Source organism: Lepidochelys olivacea (genome assembly GCF_965140295.1).
Source record: "Lepidochelys olivacea isolate rLepOli2 genome assembly, chromosome: 3".
Taxonomy (NCBI): Eukaryota; Metazoa; Chordata; order Testudines; family Cheloniidae; genus Lepidochelys; species Lepidochelys olivacea.
Window position 1 is genome coordinate 82,281,764 of NC_140413.1, and position 14,593 is coordinate 82,296,356.

At 38.9% G+C, this 14,593-nt stretch overlaps 1 protein-coding gene across 3 annotated transcripts in view; it reads left to right on the forward strand.

The window, feature by feature from the left end:
* Positions 1-14,593, forward strand: part of CRYBG1 (crystallin beta-gamma domain containing 1) — a 121,955-nt gene that overhangs the window by 72,904 nt on the left and 34,458 nt on the right. For all 3 annotated transcript variants that reach the window (XM_084622626.1, XM_084622627.1, XM_084622628.1), the window contains 9 exons: positions 1,427-1,474; positions 1,584-1,702; positions 4,896-5,055; positions 6,776-6,915; positions 8,062-8,191; positions 8,482-8,517; positions 8,922-9,079; positions 9,834-9,960; positions 10,048-10,193. In XM_084622626.1, the coding sequence (XP_084478752.1) occupies positions 1,427-1,474; positions 1,584-1,702; positions 4,896-5,055; positions 6,776-6,915; positions 8,062-8,191; positions 8,482-8,517; positions 8,922-9,079; positions 9,834-9,960; positions 10,048-10,193 (1,064 nt within the window). The remainder of the gene's footprint in view (positions 1-1,426; positions 1,475-1,583; positions 1,703-4,895; positions 5,056-6,775; positions 6,916-8,061; positions 8,192-8,481; positions 8,518-8,921; positions 9,080-9,833; positions 9,961-10,047; positions 10,194-14,593) is intronic.

The following is a 14,593-nucleotide window of genomic DNA, read 5'->3' on the forward strand; positions in this document are numbered from 1 at the left end:
TAGCAGTAGTTTCGATTTACATTGCGAGGAGAAGGGGCTCTTGCTCTGATCTTTTCTAATGTGATGATTTCTAAAATAGATTGTGAAGCTCAATGATTAAAGATATTTCAGTGGTTACTTACCCATCCATGTTTATTCTGCTGCCAGTGGGTTAAATGGAATGTTTTTAACAAGCATACAGTCCTGATCCCACAAAAAGATCCATGGAGGCACATAAAACTTACTCCCATGGATTTCATAGGACTCCATGCATCTCCCTTTGTAGGACTGGGGCCTTTTTTTACTTCCTTAGGAGAGGAAGAGAAAATTGTTTTATTTGTATGAAGTGGACCTATTGTACATGTTCTCTTGACTAAGCTTGATAATAAAGTTAATAAGCAGCGTAAAGGAAAGGAATATAAGGACAGCAACAAAAAATAACCTTAAACTGGGCAAATACTGACTGGAATTTAATCAGAAGCTAGAAAACCAGTCCTGCAGTAGTATTCTCAACTCATTATGATGATGCCTATAAAAAATGAGCAGTCGTTAGGCAGCTGGTGTTCTGAGACCAATGCCTGTCATGCTCACCAGCATTGTCTCAATGTTTCCTTGCACTTTGCAGTCTGTCTGTCTATCCATCTGTGGTGTGTTGTCTTTTACTTAGATTGTAAACTCTTTGGGGCAGGGGATGTCTTTTTGTTCTTTTTCCACTGCTGGAGATGATAGGGTCTTGGTCCATGGGTATTAGTGCAATATAAATATATTAAAATGTTAACATTTTCTTCCGTTCTTTAGAAACACAATATATAATATTCTCTATCACTTAGTTCAACATTGGTTTAAAATGTTGGCTTTTAAAATTGTATGTTTTCTGACTCAAAGTGTAGTTTGACTGTTTTGTCTGGCATATTTTTGTTTAGTCTCCTGGTGTTCTCACATATTCTTTTAAATTTATAAATCCACATTTTATAATTAAAAGATGTCCATAAGAAAATGATTGTGCTGATTATTTTAAATGTATATTTTTATATGCCAGCATATCTAATCTTTACAATATTTGTATATGCTTTTTAAAAAATAATTTTTGTAGCATTTTTTCCATAGTATCTCTATACAAAAAACATTTTACTTTTTAATTGTAGAGCATATGCTTCTGTAATTCCAGCACAACCCCAATTTAAGTGGTCTGTGGGAACACCTTTGGAAAATCTGGAAAGCTGTCCAGCAAGATTTTCAAGGCTACCTGGTCCACAGGCAACACTTTGACTAGTATAACATTTGTGCACGTGTGACGAAGTGGTCTTCAGTAGGAGAAATTGGAAACAAAATTAAAATCAATTTATATAATACCAAATGAGAACACACTTAATTATTTTATTGTTTTGTAATGGAAAAATTACACTCTCTATTAAATATCTATTCCTGTTTTTTTCTCCCCTATCAGGCATTTTCAGGAAACAGCCAAAATAAAATCAATCCCAGACCTGGCAAGGTAAGGTTTATATTTTCTATTTTTTGTTACAGACTACTGTTCCCTGTTAGATTAAAAATGGTGATATATAATGCTCATGTGTTTTGTTTGTTTTGTTTTTTTGATACAGATGGTGATATATAGTGAATCAAACTCTCACAAGAATGGTATAGAAGTTTTTAATGATGTTTTGGATTGCAGCTCTTGGGTGCTGTCATCAGTGATTTTAGTTAAAGTCATCCGAGGATGGTAAGATGGGAATTTTTCTCCACGTGATTTTGCCCCGTATCCATGAGGCTAGGAACAAAGGGAACAGAACCAATTTGTAACTCCACTGCAGTACTGTTTCAGCTTAGTCAATTTAACCATATTTTGATTGTCCGTTACATTTTGGCCAAACCAAATCAAGAAACAGTGTTCTAATATTAGACCCTTCCTAACCTAGTACATGGCTTCCAAATTGTGCCCATTGTCCAGCCAACTGGGATATCCTGAGCTGGTTTTATACCATATATGCAACTGTTTTAGCAAACATGATTGCTGATCCAGTGTAGACAGGATCTTTACATGTCCCTGAAGGCAAACCTCTGCACCCACCAGAGCCCTGTTGAGGCCAATGATATGTAGCATGGAATTAACTGTAGGCAGCTGGGGTTCCAGGAGGGTGCAAGGATCTGCCTGGCTGGAGTGAATTGCATTATTGAGAGTTGCGGGGAGGGTGTTAGCATAGTAAAGCATGATCATGGTGACATCATGTCATCTAGAAATCTGTGTACATTTCTCTTAAATCTTTGTTTCCTCGAAGGGGCATACAGTAGGTGAGAGGTTAAAACTCAGTCTATTTAAAGTTTCCCAGACTGGACTTCGCACACCAACAGCCAAGATGCAATATTTTTTCATTAACAAATTTTTCTTTAATAGATTTAGCTGTTTTTGATGTCACATATGTGTAATTCACAAGTTACAGATTTTTTTGCCAACTTCTACATCCCTAATCTGTGTTTAAAAGCAATCTAATTTGCATACTTTAGTTTACATATTGGACTAATTACCAAATATAAAAGCCTTTGGGCAGTTTAACGCTGCCATAAAATTCATGTAGTCCTCCTTTTTTCATTTTAATATCCCTTTCTACATAGCATATGCAAAAGTAGTTATCTCATAGTTCACAAAAAACCCCTACACCACAGCGATATAATGTGGCCATGATGTGGAGTCCTGGAAACCAACAGAAAGCACTTTGAATTTCCTCTACGAAATAATTTTCTCTCAACCAAATCCTTTTGCAATAACTTCAGTAAATGATCACTCTGTCTATATCCCCACACACGATGACAGAAGACACTCAGCCTTTGTCCTTATGCCTCACAACATACCTTATGGTAAGTGTGGCATTATTAGACAGACGTTTCATATCCCATCAGATCCTGTTGCTTCATTATATTTTACTACCAAATTGGTGATGTGAGGAGTTTAGACAATAAAATGCATCTTTTCATATAGTTAGAGATTTACACAAATTCTGGCATTAGATGTGAACGTAGAAAGTGTTGTTTTAAAGCAAGTATTCTTACCATCCCAGATTACACCAATATGAAAGTGTCAAGGACTTTCTAATGAAATTGCAATGCCATCAATAGGTATTTGTATTTTTAAAAGAACATTAAAAATGAACACTGGACAGTAACTTGCATGTCAGCAACTTTTGGTGTAGTTATTGTCTCCAGTTGATCAGTTGTATTGGAAAAGAATTTCAGAGTTAATGCTTCTGTCCTTTCTTAACTGTTACACCTGTTGTGTCTTGGTATTTAGTATGTTTATTTAAAATCACCATTGTTTTTGTGCCTCAACTTTGCCTAGGCATAATAGTATGATGCACATTTCTTTGCATTTGATTATTTAAGACAGACTGAAGATTGCATTAACATTTTATTAAACAGCTAATTCTGGAAAGCATCATGTTTTTTAACTGTAAATGTAAGGATAGCTCATCATATAGCTTGGTAAAGCAAGACTGCAATGGGTAGCTGATGCTTAAGGGTATGATATAGTAGAGTTAGGGAAGTATAAACAGTTTCTACTCCAGATTTCTGTCTCTTAGATAAGATGCTTTATTAGAAGCTTTTATTAAGTGGAGAATTGGTAAATGCAGCCCAGCATGATAGAAAACTCATGTGTTTCATGCAGGGTGGATTTGATTTAAATCATTAGTCAGGAAGACTTGATTTAATCATGGATTTCTACATAAAAGTGCATTCTTGTTGGTTGTTATAACCTTAATACATATTTTTTACAACTCAGAAATACATGAGATAGATGACACCCAAACTAGGTCTCTCTTACAGCCTGCTACCATTATAGGTTTCCCTTCTAGTGAGAGAATGGTATGGTAGATCTCAAATCAATGAAGGCTACAGTCAGAAAGACCTCAACACTTCTGGAATATGCTGCTCAAACAGTTTCACCTTTGTTTCTACTGCCTGTCCCTCCCTTCTCACATTTATCTCCAGACTTCTCCTCCTTGTCCAGATCTATTCTGCCCGCAACTATCTTCTATTCAGTGAACTTTTTGAAACTTTGCACTTTTAGAGAGAGGTATGGGATTGACTGTGTGTACACAAATTTGCAGAGGGACAATAGGATTGAGGACTGTTATTTCTCACCTTTATATATTATTTATTTATATATTTTAAAACATTTTTGCTGTTAACAAGCATGTTATCTCTGGAGACCCAAATCCACAGTTTGAGAACTGCAAAACTAAGCATCTCTGATGGTATCTTCTAGACTGAGCACTGAATCCCATTGGGTAAATAGAAAGTTTAACCTAAATAATCTGTGCAGAAGCCCCTGGAACCCCATAAGGTTGGGTCCCTAATTCATGAACTATTGAAACTCATTTACAAAACTTTTCTTAAACATTACATGAATATATTGTCTCATACTATAGAATCAGAATTTATAATCCCTATTCCATGATGAGATATCTTTGAGCAATAATGTATCTTAATTAAAACTATATTTGGATAGGTTTTTTTCCTCAAAAATACAATTTAAATAAAAAAAATCCATTTTTTTTTTTTATTTTTTCCACCCTGGTTTCATGGCTGCTTTATGTTTACTAAACGACTTTTTCATGGGCAATGTTTTGTATTTTGCGGGAAAGCTTTTTGTAATAAACATAAACAACATTTGGACTTATATACAATGCTGTCCACATTTTTTAAGTCTCTATACTAATGAGAATATATCATAGGTTATCAGGCCAGAAGGAATAATCTAGTCTGATCTCCTGCATAACCCAGAACATATGACTTCTCTGAATTAATTCTTCCTTCAAGTAGAATAGTTGTGGTTGAACTAGAGCATATCTTTTAGAAAATCATGATTAGTTAAAATGTCATCATGGAAAGTATGAAGGGGAAAATTTTCTGTTCTTTAGCTGGATTCTATATGAGAAACCAAATTTTGAAGGACCCTCTATTCCTCTGGAGGAAGGAGAACTGGAACTCGATAATATTTGGGGTGAAAATACTTCTGAAGAGAAAGATGAATATAACTCTAAGTCTGCAGTGATTGGTTCAATTAAACATGTAGTAAAGGCAAGTAATATAATCTATTCTTGTTCAATTCTTAAATATTTTTCAGAGTTTGTTTCCTCTATTGGCATAAATAATTCTGATTGTCAAGAAACTGATTTATTAATACACGAAGCATATCATTACTTAAAGTATGGGTGTTTGAGACACATTTGAGTTTTATGCAATGATTCTGTGGGTTAATTACAAAATAATTGGTGGTGTATTGCAGTAGCAACTCTGATAGTATGTACTAGTAGGGTGGGGGAGAAAGGAGACCTACTCCTTGATACTTATCATTACTTAATTCCTCAAAACATAGTAGAAATTTAAAATGCAGTATAAGCTTTGCAAATTGATTAAAAATAAAAACTCCAAAGTTCAATAAGTACATAGAATGTAACATACATTTTTTTATGTGCACCCAATTTACATACATTCTAGTGCACACCCACAAACCCAGATTTGCATTAACAAATATCTATAGCCACCACAAATTGTGGGTTTTTATGTACACGGTGTTAGCATATGCAACTTATTATGTGTGTTTTAAGGTATCATTCAGAAGTCTTGCCATTTGAAGGTTGCCAAAATAGACTACAAGCCAGAGGTGGGCAAACTATGGCCCGCAGGCCACATCTGGCCCACGGGACCGTCCTGCCCAGCCCTTGAGCTCCCGACTGGGGAGGCTATCCCCAGCCCCTCCCCCGCTATCCTTCCCTCCCCCGCAGCCTCAGCTCACCGTGCTGCCAGCACTCTGGGTGGTGGGGCTGCGAGCTCCTGCCGGGCAGCGCGCCAGCATGGCTGGCTCTGGCTGGGTGGCGCAGCTGCCAGTCCTGCTGCTCTGAGCGGCATGGTAAGGGGGCAGGGAGCAGAGGGGTTGGATAAGGAGCAGGGAGTCCCAGGGAGCAGTCAGGGGACAGGGATTGGGGAGGGGCGGATGGATGGGGCAGAGGCTCTGGGGAGGGGCGGTCAGGGGACGGGGAATGGGGTGGTTGGATAGGCATGGGAGTCCCGGGGGGCCTGTTGGGGATAGGGGTCGGTGCAGTCAGGGGACAGAGAGCGGGGGGTTGGGGGGGCTTAGATAGGGGGTGGGATCCCAGGGGGGGCGGTTAGGGGTGTGGGGTCCTGGGAGGGGGTGATCAGGGTACAAGGAGCAGGGGGCGCTGGATAGGTGGAGGGTTCTGAGGGGGGCAGGAAGTGGGAGGGGGCGGATAAGGGGTGGAGGCCAGGCTGTTTGGGGAGGTACAGCCTTCCCTACCCAGCCTTCCATACAGTTTTGGAACCCCAGTGTGGCCCTCAGGCCAAAAAGTTTGCCAACCTCTACTATAAGCTGTAACAATGTTTGGAAGGGAAAAGGAGGCATGCTTGATTTGTAAATAGGCTTTTTAAAAAATTAGGGTTCTGTTAAAGAATTTTCTCTTTAGTGTTCTCCTCATATTTAATTAGACAAACAACATATAGAAGAGACCAAGGGGAGATGCATGCCTGCACAGGTGACAGAAAAGTCAGGGATGAAAAGTTAGATTTGAGAATCATTGAGAGAGATTTCAACACTCGGAGAGAGGAAAAATCACCAGCCTCACCACATTTCACCTACAGGCATCCATACACCTGTAACTGAGATAGAATAGGGTAAATGGCTTATGAACAGCAGAAGTGTTTTAAAAATTGATTTAGTTACAATAAATTATATCAGAGCAATAAAAAATGGTGCTACAATACAGAATTACCATTTTTCCAGGATTACAGGGTTTGCCAAATTGACCTGTTTACAGGACCAGAAGGGCTGGGAACTGTAACTTCATTTTTTGATGACACTGAGGAAACCGGTATATTTGGCACAGCACAGAAGACTTGTTCTATAAAAGTACATTGGGGCATGTAAGTATATAGTTTCATGTGTATATATGTTGATATATGATAATCAAGGTGGGCCATTTCCAGCACAAATCCAGGTTTTCTCACCCCCCCCCCCACAAACTGAGAGTGAGTTTGTGGGGGGGGGGGTCAGAAAACCTGGATTTGTGCTGGAAATGGCCCACCTTGATTATCATACACATTGTAAGGAGAGTGGTCACTTTAGATAAGCTATTACCAGCAGGAGAGTGGGGTGGGAGGAGGTATTTTTTTCATGCTTTGTGTGTATATAATAAGATCTTCTAAACTTTCCACAGTATGCATCCGATGAAGTGAGCTGTAGCTCACGAAAGCTTATGCTCAAATAAATTGGTTAGTCTCTAAGGTGCCACAAGTACTCCTTTTCTTTTTGTGAAAATACTTGGGTCTCGTTTCTGAGCTATTTGAACTTTTTAATGAATAGTGGGGAAAATAAAACCAACCAAAAAAAAAAATCTGCAGTTGTCTGATACGTCATGAAAGCTGGATAGCATTTGCATTGAATCTGGCTCTAGGTTGTTGAGGATCTTCTTTAACTCACTTAAAAAAATTAATTCTGTACCCATAAAATCCATTTTTAAATACAAAAATATGTCTCCAGTAAATAGACAATAATACAGGCTTGACTCTCCAAAGTTCAGTCATTTTCTGAAACTCCTGTTACCCAACAGGGTCAAATCCCCAAACATATGTTAACTATTGTGAAAATTTCTTGGGCCCTAATCCAGCAAACAAGCGCAGAACCATTGGTAGGGCAGGTCTACACTTAAAACACTGCATCAGTACAGCTGCACTGATACAGCTGTGCCCCTGTAGCGTTTACATGAAGATGCTTCTACACTGATGGGGGAGAGCTCACCTGTTAGCATAGTTAATCCACTTCCCCGAGAGGTGGTCGCTATGTCAACAAGAGCAGACCTGAGCAAACCAGACTGGACTCTGCACAGGCATAGAAGTATATGCTAACATATCTATTCTCAGGCTGGTGGCATCCTGACAAATGTGGTCCTGTATTTACTGTCTTTTAATGGATAATGGCCTCTGTTGTAAGATTCTGTATGAGCACTACATTGATGTTTATTGTAATTCAGAAACACTGAACTATTTAACTTTTTTTTTGTCTTAATCTAGATGGCTAATTTTTGAAGAACCTGGTTTCCAGGGAATTCCTTTAATGTTGGAGCCTGGTGAATACCCTAACTTAGCATTTTGGGAGAAGAAGAAGGAGGCGTACATTAGGTCCTTGAGACCCTTGAAAATGGTAAAATAATTAGAGCTAGTATGTTTAACAATAACATTAGTGTCACAAAACTGCAAGATTCACAAAAATAAACTATAAAACACAGTGACTTTCCAAGTAGTATATAGTGCTGTTTAAAGGTCCTTGGACTCTTGCCCTTAATTGCACCCATGAGTGTTTAATCTTCTTGAGTTTGATATTGTGGACTTCGAAAAAAATTTCATCTTAAAGAAGACTGTTTTCTGTAAAATAGTTATACATATGTAAATTTATTACAAACAAGTTATTTTTATTTTCCTAACTTTTTTTAGGGTGGCCGCAAAGTTGAATCCATTGAAGAGCCAAAGGTAAAAAACAATGTCTATATTATATTTAATTTAATCACCATGAGACCAGCTCTTTTAAACATGGCAACCAAACACACACACACTCATTTACCATGGCGATATCATGAATACTGGTATGGTGGCTGGGCTGTGTATGCATGGTGCTGAAACACTATGATACTGCAACTTTTGTCATACCTAATTACCAGTCCTTAATCATGTATGATGGCACAGCACTCGCTTATACAGTGACTGGATAATAAATCTTAGGGCAGACTCCTGAGCCAGTATAGAGAGCCACCGATTAGTTTCAAAGTCTGATCCTTCGTTCATTTTGTGCTGTGCACCTAAAGTCAATCTGCTGTCAAAACTTGTAACTAATGCACCTTTTCAGTAACTGCCACTTTATCTCATCTCTGCTACAGGTAGTCATTTACGAAAAACCTTTCTTTGAAGGGAAACACATGAAACTGGAATCAGAAATACTCACTCTTATTGAGGAAGAAAAGCAAAAAGAAGAATCTGGAGAAAATAAGACACTGCCACTTAGATCAGTGGGGTCCATAAAAGTGTTGGAAGGAATGTAAGTAAAGAAAAATCCCACAAACAGCTCTAATTGCAGAATGAAGAAAAGTCTGGTACACATAATAACATGATAGTGTTGGAAATTGCACCAGATAAGATGTAATGTACAGTTGCTGTCTTTGTCCTCATAGCTATTTCATTGTGTTAGATCAATGCAAATAACCAGATTCTGGGGTGCATTCTGAACCTCTAGTGGCACTCTAGCCTCACAAAGCAGCCAGATCTGGCTAGCTGAGATTTCCCCTGGTGTGAGGAGCTCTTGGCTAATGCAGGGCTGGTGCCTCCAGCACCTGTGCCTCCACCTTACCCCATTTCCACCATAAGTAAAAAGGAGGCAATTGCTAGAGCATGCACTGCTCCAGCCGGTGTAGGTTAGAACAGCACCACAGGCTTCTCTAACCTACCCTAGGTACTGCACATGTACATCCTGAGAACAAGGAAGCCTCCCTCTCTGGTGTGCCAAGCAAATAGTCACCCTATGGTGACTTTGAACCTAGATCTCCTCATTTCATCTACCCTAGTAAAAGGTTTTATTTTATTCAGATTTTTATCTCACTTATCCCTTTTCTGTCTGGGTTGATTAAAAAGACAGCTTCCTTTTAACAGGGTCAAAGTTCAGAAGTTCCTTATTTTTAAAAAGAATTCACCTGTCTTATCTCAGTGTGTTTTGAAGGATTATAAGATAAATTCAACTCTGTGTTTAGTCGCAAGGTTCCATTCTCATATGCTTTTTTCCCCCACCCAATATTTAGTTGGGTTGCTTACGAGAAACCAGGATTTGCAGGTCATCAGTATTTGCTGGAAGAAGGCGCGTACCAGGAATGGAAAGACTGGGGTGGTTACAGTGAAGAGCTTCAGTCGCTGAGACCTATTCTAGGTGTAAGTTCCAAGAAGAGCTAATATTTGCTACTTGAGTGCAGTGAAATATTTTATTACATTTTCCTTTATTTTTGTTTGCTTCAACAGGATTTCACAAACCCCCACATGATAATGTACAGTGAAAAAGACTTCGGGACTAAAGGTTCCAATATTAATGTGTTAGGAATTATTTCCAATTTGAGAGACACTGGATATGGACTGAGGACACAATCCATACATGTTTTAAGTGGAGTGTAAGTGATATTTTTAATTACATTTTTCTTTTAGTGATTCTTTTTAGAATAAATTAGCAAATTTAATGTTTTACTGCTCTCTGCTTTTAATGTCTTCATGTGTTTTACCTGAGGCAAATCATGTAATCACGTTGTCCCTCGGTTCCCTATATGTAAAACGGGGAATAATAATATTTACCATGTTCACAGGTGTGTTGTGGGGATAAATACTTGGAAGGCATTTGTGTGGTGATGTAATGTGGGCCATAATAGATCTGTGGGTTTTTTAGCACATCTTTGGAACAGGATACTTTTTCATAGTGAATATTTTATTTTTGTTGGGAAATATCCTGTTTAGTTTTGATCGTAGTTCCTCTTTATGGTATGCGTAAGGTAAATTTACCTACTTGCAATTCAGATTATTATGAATCCGTATCAAACATATTCAGATAGTCCTTAGAGGACTCAGCTTAATTTTGTGGTGCTACATAATGAGTTAATATTATATTGTAACTGAAATGAGACGACAGTAGTAGCTAAATCATCTGTTAGTGAATGCATGCTAGAATATTTAGAAAGCCTGTGGTACTTCCAGTGGCATGTGTAAAAGCCCGACTCTAGCTTGCTTCACTGGGTTGCTACTTTTCCTCACCTTTTCCAGATATTTTTCATTGGGGCTCGCTACAGGGAGGATTTTACTCATGAGGCTTCTGAGCTCAACAAGTAGCATGACAAATTCTAAACAGCCTCCTACTCAGTCTGATCACATGTAACTGTAGGGAGGGTTAGATCCATTTTGATATCTTAAGTAAAATATTTTGATTTTAGTTGCTAAGTGAGAATAAAATAAAAATTGCATTAGGATTTATTTTCGCTCCAATGTGCTTTTTCTTTTTTGCTAGCACAGAATGATACTTTGAACCAAAGTTTCCTCTGAAGATATAATTGCTCTGTGACGAGATCTTCAGGCTAACCCCTTGCTAGGACTAGTATTTTCTACAGTAGTTTGTTTTGGAAAGACAGACAAGTGTTAGGCAGCATGTTCCAAGATACACAGAATTAATGTGAGTGATAGCACTGAAGGCATTTCAGACACATTGGTGCTTGATTTTCCCTCCACAACATTTAGCTAACTCTCATTGAAGGACCCCACCGTAAACCTCATCCTGCACTGTCTTTATGAAGGCAGAACTCCTATTGATATTTCAGTGTGAGTTTTGCAAGAGTAAGGGCTGCAGGATCAAGCTCACTGACTTAGTTGCAAACATTGTTCCTAAGGCAACCCTTTTTACATGGGAGTCTTTGCATCCACTGAGCCCCTTTTTTCTCCTCCCACCCTAACCTGGAGACAGGGTGAAGACCTCCTATCACAGCCTCTGCACAACCACTAGGGCAGCAAGTCTGATATATGTTACAGTAGAGAAGGGACTCCTGATTTTTAGCTTCTGACCATTTTTTATTCTTCATATTTTCTTGGGGAAAAATAATAATGTTGACCTCAGATGTGAAGACTTTAAGTGAAGGATTATGGGTTGGCAGGGGTAGCTATAAGTTAATTTTTTTTATCGTGTCTGGTTGCTGCCACCTCCTCCTGCAGTTTCTCCCCTGCATGTTCCGTTCTTTTAAATAAATGCTTCCTACTAATGAACAGTTAATTCAGGTAGCAGGGGCTCTTACCAAAGGACTATCAGACTATTTTTGTAGTTTCTCATATTTTTTTATATGGGATACATGGTGTCAACAGGATTTTTTTAAACTGCTAAAGTATTATTAATATTTTGGAAGGACATTGCAGAAATATTTATAAAAAATAACATTCAGTAAACCAAGCCGTATTTGTCATGAATATTTGTTCTGTAAAGTGTTAGGTATGTATTTGGGAGCACAAACTGTAATTCTTCCCTTGCCAGAAAAATCAGTTGTTTTATGATGGTGGTGTGTCAGGTACTGAAATACGGGGTGGATGAAAGCTGCTGAATTCACCTGCTTTGGAAAGTCAACTTGTCCTACCCTACAGAACTGTTACAGCTGGACAGCAGCAGTACAAGCTTCCACACACTTTTACTCATTTGCCTGAGATCTGACAACCTGGAAGAACCACACCATTTAACTGCAGAATGTGGTGTTCAGTCTCCAGGCCCATTGAATCCTTAATATATTTGTTGAGACAGAAGACTAAAGTGTCTATTGCAAAGATAGGGACATTTGTCCACTAAGAATGCAAAGCTACCATTTCATTTCACATAAGCCACTGAACAGACAGTAAATGGTAACAGCTTTTGGTCAAGAACCCCTTCCAAATTTGAATCTATAACCAAAGACCCTATTGTTCAGCTATACCAAGAGAATGTCAGGAAACACTTGATATGATTTTAATCAGGCCGCAACTCTATTATTAGATGTCTGGGACTCCCTGGCAGATAAAAGGGTATAGTGCAGGTAGCGCCATGTTCATTCACTATCTACCTGGGGAGTTTCTGCCAGCCCCCATCTTTTTCCAACCTTGTCCTTCAGCCAACCCATTGCTGGGACCTTACCATTTCTCCCCCAAATGAGGGCTAAGGTGGACTATAAGAGAGGGGGTTGGCTCCCTGCCATACCAGACATGGGAGCCCCTAACTCCCCTCTCCCATTCCACTCCTTTAACAAACACCTCCTTTTTAAGTCCTTTACCAAGTCCTTTATCCCTTCCCTGTGGAGCACCTGCACTAGACATCTGCCCGACACTTGCATAATGAGTTGCGACATTACAGCCTAACTCCCTTCCCTACTCACCCTGACAAAGCCCCACTGGAACCGGCTGTGCAGATGGTGGAAACCCCCCCTACTCCACCTAGGCCAATCTGGTGGTGAGGGAAAAATTCCTTCCCAGCTTCCTTAGAAAGGAGCAGCTAGCTCGATGCCCACAGCAGATTCTGACCAAATCTGGTATTTTGCCCCCTCAAGGGGAGGCAGGGTGGGTGCTGCTCCATCTGGTGTGGGGAAGGTGGCTTCTCCTGCCAGACTTGCCCCTTTTGAACTTCCCAGCCCTTCCGGTCCCTGGGGATGAGTCAGTGTCGTCACGCTGACCCACTCCCCCTTTTGCAGCAGCTTCTGATCTTTGCTCCCACCCTTGGCCGTAAAGAGCTATTCCCTCTTCCCCAGCAAGCCAGACAACATGCCCCACCCCCATTTAAAGGTGCAGTGATTATCAACTAGAAATTCTCTGAGCTCTTTAGACTGCAAAATACCATTAAATAGGCTAGTATGCCATAGATGCAGTAATTTGTTGTTAAATTTTTAAGTAGCTCATCTGATATCTTTTTAGATTAAAAATGTAAATTTTTAACAAAGATGTGAACAATTCCGTGACGTTTTTCAAGAATTACATGTGTGTGTTTTTAGCTATACTATTTTCAAACACTACATGCTTGTTTCTAAGGATTACTTTCACTTTTGTATATATTGTAATGTAAACAAATTGGAATAAAACATCACCGTTTATTGGATACTTTTACAACAAATCATTACTAGTTTCATTCTTCAGAAATTTTTGAAAAAAGGAAAACCTTTATAAAGTAAGAGCCACTTTGCTGTCTCAAGTCAGCATTGATATCTACTTACATATTGGGATCTTTCCAATTGGCAGAAAATGGAAGAATTTAGTGGCAAAAGGTAACACCCATAAAACAAGTTTAAACAGATACTAAATTAAGCTTCTTGTGAGTGTACGGTGTTTCTGATTTCCTGCTTAGTTTTTACTTGTCAAGCTCAATCACTATTTGTTTTAAGAAATAATAAAATTAACTTATTTTGCAAAATACAAATGTTAATTGGATTATACTTGACCTTGGGTCTTTGACCAAGAGTAAATTTGGTTCTGGTCCTGTGTTTAATTTAGACAAAAACTCCCCCAGCCCCAGTTCCCATAAACTTTTGTTAACTATTCTGTGCTCCTTTAATTTAACTACTTTTTTTTCCCCTAATTTTCAAGTAATTAGTGTACTGTATGGACCTGACCTTCTTTACTGAATAAAGTGAACTTGCAAGAAGGCTTAAGAAGTGGTTAATTCTACTGAGAAGTGGTTTTTATTACAGACTATTGTATAGATAAAGGAACTAATCCTGAGCAGTCCCAAGTATCCTCAATTCTCATTTAGTTATCCATTATGGTTCTTTTAGATCATCTGTTGGCCACAAAAGTATTGTTGACATGACTGTAGACACTAGCAGGAGTAGATGGAGTTGCATTTCAGTGACTCATCTGTCCCAAGTGGTCTCTTTTGAGGTTCCATAGGATTTTGTTTTGTCACACTTCCTATTCAGTGTGTGTAAGAGGCTGTTAGGGGTATGAGATAGTAGTGTCTGCTGCAATAGCATTAGTGTATGCAGATGACACCCCTCCCTGGGTCTCTGTTTCATCTGATTGGGATGGTGCAGTT